Below are 6,753 nucleotides of genomic sequence, written 5' to 3'. Positions count from 1 at the left end.
CACATTGCTCCTTGACGACCCATGGCTGTCCTAGCCAATGCACCATATGATGGCTCACCTTCTTGAATAAATAGCGATGTTTGTTGAGGAATACGGCCAGTACCAGTTCCATATGCCAACTGTGCAGATGAGATCAACAGTCGAACAGAAAACCATGTCGCGGCAGCTGAGCACAAAATTAAAAACGATCCATAGCCAATACCAACCGTGGCAAAAGCATATGGAATGCTCATTAGTCCGGTTCCCATGATGGTGTTACATAAATCAATCGTAGATGTAAGAACTGATGGACATGGTCGACCATGAGTATTGACTGTAGAATTGACTGTATTCCTGCGTAAAAACGATCCCTGGCGTAAATATCGAGAATCAATTGTTTCTTGACTATCTGATTGATGCAATTCTTCTGGTTCAGTCTTGTACATGCGATTACCATCGAAACTATTGCTGAGTAATGAGTCTGCACTAGTCCGTGTTCCACCATAATCAGGAAATTCCATAGAACGTGCACTTGCAAACGATCCATGTATATACATACTATTGGTGGTAGTATTGTGTGAAAAACTGTTAGGAGTAGCCATAGATGCATCAAATATATCAAAATTAGGATCATTGTACAGATCAATAGGCACCGAAGGACGTCTTGAATGAAACGATCCATCATCACGAGAAGGAGATCCAAACAAAAAATGACTGCTACTACTGCTTCTAGCAGCCATTTTGTTTTCTATATTGTTGTTGTGCATGAAATAGATTGAATCAGATGGACGTGGAATACCCAATTCAGTCGAGGGCGGATATTCTGGGCTATTTGGAAACGGCGATTGCAACAAGCTTTCATTGTCATTTGTATTGAAGTAGTTGGAGTTGATTGCAGGAGATAGCAGCGATCTTGTGATTGAAGACACAGTTGATGTGATGATGGGTGAATGGAACAAGGATTGAGAAGTAGATGCTTCGGGTGATTGAGAAATGTGCGAATTATCGTGTGAAAAATCAGCCATAGAACTAGATTCAGTTATTGAAGCAGGAATATTAGCAGATGATTGATGCCGAGAATCCATACGCCTGAGTTCTACAGAAGCCGGAATGGTGAATGAATGACGATGTTTAAGCGTACTGTGTGGTGTAGCGTTATTTCGATTGACGCGAGTGCTATAGGCAGAAGCAGCGGGTATATGTTCTCTTTGAAGATCCATAAGAAGTTGCTGTGATTTGTGTTTATGGTACAGAGCAGCTTGTCTTCGATTACTATTATTACTACTAGCATGAGTAGGATTGTCTATATTATTATCGTGGTTTAAAAACGGTGAAGCCATGCTCGCGCTACGATTGAAAACCTTCCGAACAAGCCTTCGTTGAGGAGTCAAATGCTGATGAGGATGTCCATTTTCTCCACTGGAATAACCATTACTACTGCTACCCGAGGCGATGGTGCTTTTCATAGCCTTGGATGCATGTTGGTGTAAAGGTCGTGGTGGTTGAGTGTAATAAGGATGTGGATGATGAACATGTCGAATATTGCTGGAAGTGCCATGTTTTACACCAGTGGTCGCAGTCTCGACACACTCTCTACTCTCTACTAACCCATCACTCTCTTCCACTTGCTTTGAATCCATGTCAAGTCAAACCTGGATTGCAATTTGTGGCCATTCAAGCATTTTGGTTGTTTGGTTTTGGCCAATTTTGACTATTTTGGCCATTTATTTTCTGTCAAGAAATTCATCTTTTTATACATTTGATAATGTGTGAATTGGAGTTGAATGTGTCGAGTATAATTGATAAAAGTCGAGTTTATTCGTGTTTAATACGAAACTAATCCCATTTTTCATGTACAATTCTATGAGTTTATTTAGTCAAACTCTTGTCATATCTACTATTGGATTCTCGTAATTGATTCTCTAGATCTCGAATTCGCTCCAATAACTGTGCTGTTAATCCTTCCTTGTCATGATTGCATGAACATGTCCAATCTATTGGCGTCTGAACACATTGGTCTTGCATTACTGTGTTAGGATAATTCAAAACAGTCTTGCTGCCAATAACAGCATGATCGATTTGCTCCTTGTCTATATTCACTTCATCGGTTTGGATATGCACTTCAGTCACATTGCGATGTTTGTTTTTTTGTAAAGCATATTCAAATAGTTTTAAATCCACCAGCAATTGTTGTGCAGTCGGTCTTTTTAGTGGATCTTCTGCCGTCATGCATAGAATAAGTGTGGCCTGTCACAATCCATGTTTTAAAAAACAATGCGTTATATTCACACATCAATTGTGATTCTGGAAATCTGAGCAAGTAGTTTACCTCTTTTGGATATTCCTTGACAAGCAGATCTGGAAGAATTCCTGATCGTAGATTACTGATCAATGTTGCTCGCTCCATTCCTGTTCGGCAGACACATAACAATTCAAAAAGTATAATTCCTAGCGAAAATATATCCGATGAGTGCGTGTACCAATCTGATTGTTGCGGATCAAGTTGTTCAGGTGATGCATACTACTCAATATGTAAGCATGTGCTGTGTTGATACATTTTAGTCTGCTGTAGAGCAACTTACAGTTATCGTCCCCACTCCAATGGTTCGCGCAACTCGTTTGGAATGACTTTTTTCTGCTGGTAAAACAGTATCTGACAAAGTGGGTGATAACGAAATAGGCAATTCAGATACAGTCGCCAGTCCAAAGTCACCAAGCTTCCATTCTCCTCGACTTGAACTTCCTTCATATGGTTTCCAATAAATATTTTTTGGCTTGACATCTCTGAAAATTCATGCAGTTACAAATCGTATTAGTACTATACTCGATCACTATGCTACGCATTATCTAAAAACATCAATTTTGGTCAAATGTCAACATAATATCAAAAAATACCTGTGAACCAAGCCTTGAGAATGGATACAAGCAAGTCCAGACAAAATATGACTAAAGCAATCTATAGCAGCACGTTTTCGTTTAGCAGATATCATTCTGTCAGTGCAGGCATTTTGTCTTTCCAGCCAGTCGTGTAATGTGTTTTCGCACAATTCCATTTGAATAAACAATGCCAGTTCACGAAAGTTTGGACCCTGGACACATACTGCAGATTCAAACAAGTCAGGTTGTTGAGCTGGCACAATAGATGTAATGCGATCGCTTTGGTGTTCTTGTAGAAATGTTGCATCACATTCTGGTGCTTTTTGCTCAAACACAATTTTTGAATATTCAGTTTCTATAGATGACAATACTGATTCTAATGAAGATGTATCAACACATGACGTGGAATCATCTGACAGATCACTAGCATCAGTAGAACATTCATTCGGTACTTGTACATGTTCTAGCCACGATGAATAGTATCGCACAACATGTGGATCTGCCACTCTAGCGAGTAATTTGACTTCTCGAAGCACCTGAATATATTGTAGTATGAGTTTCATATAGCTGTTTGATTACCTCTAATAACACAAACCAGCACTAATCATACCTTTTCAATGTTTTTGGAGTTTCGATCAACCAATCTGATTTTCTTGACAGCGTACTCACGTCCATCCAATCGATTGCGACATCGATGAACTTTTCCAAATGCTCCACGACCAAGACAATCCAGCTCATCAAAATCATCATAATATCTAGATGTTTTGGTTTGAAGATACTCTGAAAAATCGGATGGACTAGATCCTTCTAAATGCATTTCCTGTGACGGCCAAGATCTCCTATAAATGAAAAAGAATCAGCAGCAACGCACACATGATTTTAAGCTATAAAACCCGGTAAAGCATACATACCTAGAAGGTAAATTTTCCAAAGCGTTGCCGTACCACTGCGAGTCTACATTAGATTGAGAGTATAATAAAGAAAGTCGTGGCTGGGAGAGATTTTCATTTGGAGAATCCGATTCGGTATATATGAGTAGTCGTTGACTCTTTTCAACTGCATGAACCTCTTCCATTGCCTGCATAACCAGTTCTCGAAATGCTTTTTTGTAACTTTCTCGAACTGTGGATAATTCTTCAATAAAATCGCTCGATGCAATAATCTAATTTTACATAGTCAATGTTTTATGGACACGAATAGCAACATCAGCGCATATCCAAGCCAAAATACATACTCCCATTTTTGACAGCTGTTTGCACAAGACAAAAAACAGCTGTTTGTTTTTATCTCCTGACAAATCATACAACATACAAAAGTTCTAATGCATTGCAGTAGTCAGGGTTAGGCTTTCTGTTATGAGACCAAGCCAAAGCGTCTGATAATCAATTTGAACCTACTTCCAGCAACGACACAAGTAGCAGCTGAGACTGCCTGTTTTTTCGAAGTTTATCTCTGCGACCTGGAGTAGATTCAGAAGTAACTGATCGTTGATGGTGTTGAAAGTAATCAGACGAGATTCCTTTGGCTATGTGTATATCTGATGGTGTTGAGAGTGGAGTAGACGATGGTCCAGAGTCTGATATACAATGAGAAACAAGCTCATCGTTTGCTAACGAATGATTAAAAGTTGAATTCGCTATTCAATGCAGTTGGAATCCATCATCAAAGTAATCATGTTAGATCCGAGTTATCACTGAACAAAGGTCTAGTTTTGATACAGAAAAATGCAAGTCTTTTGAATCCATGTTCATGTCCATGTCCATGTCCATAGCAAAAGGGCTGTTTAGAATATTGAAGAGTTTGAATTGATAAAAACTGAACATAAAAGTTGTGCCAATTAAGCTGAATGATATAGACAGACTCGATTGATATTTTCTTTGAAATAATTGAGCAACTTTACCTTCATCTTCAGAGTGGTTCAAACTATGATTTTCTAGTTTGTTCATTGAATTGTCAACTCGGATTCGCGTAGAACAAAACAGGTTTCTTGCATCGACTGTCTTGAAATAAGAAATGTGCGAATTATTTGCTTTTGTATTGAAAACTGAATGCGTCGATCAATAAAGTATCGCTTTTTTAAAATAGTTTTTCATGTTCATCCGACTCGTGCATTGCAGTTTAGATAAACTCGTTCGTGTGTTTTAAAACCTTGCAGATACGCTTTAATTCAAAAAGAACAATTTCAAGAGTGCAATTATATACGCCAGTCACCAAAAGACTAGTTGAATGTTACAAGTTTAAAATCACACAATGTTTTGCAGTAAATTAGTATCAATCATCACATGAAATTGACATTTCTAATATTTCATTCCGTATGAATACGCTGTAAAGCCATTTCAACGCGACGCAAGAATCAACCCATTAGTCAGGTGATATCATGTGATGAGAATTTACTTTGAGTTTGACATTCGTGAAATGCATTTCTTTTGCTTTGATTTGTAAACTATTATTAGAATAGTCGTCGAGATCCACACACTACAAAGATGAATGAAACAGATTTGACCAATATATTTGTTATTGTAAGTCGGATGATTATTTCATGTGTTTTATATTGTCAAACATTGAATTCACAGTGTCTGCAATGAACCCATTTGCAACTTAGAACAATATACGGCGCATAGAATATACTGTTTTTTCTCAGTATTCTGCACGGAATGAACTTGAAACAGACTTTCAGGATAAAACTGCATCAACTTGCACATTTCTGGAACCAACTTGTATTTCATCAATGGCTGAAAATCCAGCCAATTTAACTATTCCGATTCAGCCAGAATCATCCACTCTGCAACTACCTCATAGGCAGCCTACTTTGCAACTTACTCGCATGTCGCATTTTTGTAAAACTTTTTTATATAAAGAATTGGAGCGGTCTTTGGATTTAGGGTTTGCTGCTGTATGGGCTCGACAGGATCTGAGTAGAATATCACTCCAAGAGTTTCTGGATGATGTAATTGTAGATCTAAGTGATTGTAAACTGTGGGTGTTTTCATGGAACATACAAAACCCTGTTTCTTCATATATACCTGTTTCCACATTAATTCGGGGTATATTGATTTGTATGTCTGTCGAGATGTTCAGAATTCAAATCTTGTGCTTACTATTTTTATTTATTTAGAATCAAGCCGTGGAGGGTTTGATGCGAGTCAAATCTATGATACAGCTGGATCGACAGAGAATAAATCTACTCGGGAATATACACTTTACCTGGAAGCAATGCATAATTTATTTGAACGGTTTGTGTTGCAATGAGATGTTGGAGTGCTCTGTTTAAAACATATAGTTGGAAAGACTTGAATGAGACTTGTTTCTCACTTACGCATGGGTTTGTAGGAAGCTTGGCTATACACGACTTGGATGCTATTTTTTGAAAAGTTTGGATGCATGTACTTGGCCAACGTAAGTAGGTTTACCAGGACTTGACAAGTTTATAGAATTTCTGACACGTTCAAACAGCCGTGGAATCTGTGTTTTTCGGCTGTTTATTTATCTGGTGTACGGAAAACTGGTTATCCAGCCTGTTCAGTCTATCCTTAGGTTGGAGCCCTTAAATCCAGAATGGCTCAAGAAACACTCTAGTATTTCCAAAAAGGTGGTGTTGTGATATTTTACTATTAATATGCTGGCATTCATACAATTGCTAAACTGGTTTGATGTCAGATTAAAGTTTTTATAGCACCGCACGGCATTTGTGCACAGCTGATTCCATCCGAGTATGCTGACATCTACCACATTCTTGAGTCAAAAGATCTTGCATTAAAGATTCAAGTCACTTTTTTAGATGCACCCCTAGTCAAGGTGGAGGTTGCCATGCAGTCTATATTTGTTTCCTCGGACATGCGCGAGCAATACACTCTAGACATGGCTGAATCTCTGAATTCTCAATGCGATCGTTTGACA

General features: G+C 38.3%; 3 protein-coding genes across 3 annotated transcripts; 1 reads left to right on the top strand and 2 right to left on the bottom strand.

Moving 5' to 3' along the window:
- Window positions 1-3: 3 nt before the first annotated feature.
- BATDEDRAFT_28758 (uncharacterized protein) lies at window positions 4-1,619 on the bottom strand (the record flags this gene model as incomplete). Its single annotated transcript, XM_006683137.1, has 1 exon — window positions 4-1,619. A coding segment is annotated over one exon (1,616 nt), but the record flags the coding sequence as incomplete, so codon positions are not given.
- Window positions 1,620-1,848: 229 nt separating this feature from the next.
- BATDEDRAFT_36309 (uncharacterized protein) lies at window positions 1,849-4,802 on the bottom strand (the record flags this gene model as incomplete). The annotated part of the gene is made up of 9 exons (XM_006683136.1): window positions 1,849-2,226; window positions 2,309-2,500; window positions 2,562-2,763; window positions 2,875-3,392; window positions 3,467-3,695; window positions 3,768-4,018; window positions 4,091-4,174; window positions 4,254-4,492; window positions 4,757-4,802. 9 exons carry the CDS (start codon window positions 4,800-4,802, stop codon window positions 1,849-1,851), a joined length of 2,139 nt encoding a protein of 712 aa, XP_006683199.1.
- A 782-nt stretch (window positions 4,803-5,584) lies between these two features.
- BATDEDRAFT_92965 (uncharacterized protein) lies at window positions 5,585-6,105 on the top strand (the record flags this gene model as incomplete). Its single annotated transcript, XM_006683141.1, has 2 exons — window positions 5,585-5,900; window positions 5,972-6,105. 2 exons carry the CDS (start codon window positions 5,585-5,587, stop codon window positions 6,103-6,105), a joined length of 450 nt encoding a protein of 149 aa, XP_006683204.1.
- Window positions 6,106-6,753: the final 648 nt, after the last annotated feature.

This window comes from Batrachochytrium dendrobatidis (assembly GCF_000203795.2).
Source record: "Batrachochytrium dendrobatidis JAM81 unplaced genomic scaffold BATDEscaffold_32, whole genome shotgun sequence".
Classification (NCBI taxonomy): domain Eukaryota; kingdom Fungi; phylum Chytridiomycota; class Chytridiomycetes; order Rhizophydiales; genus Batrachochytrium; species Batrachochytrium dendrobatidis.
The sequence above is the reverse complement of the archived record's forward strand: the minus strand, read 5'-3'. Positions and strand labels throughout refer to the sequence as shown.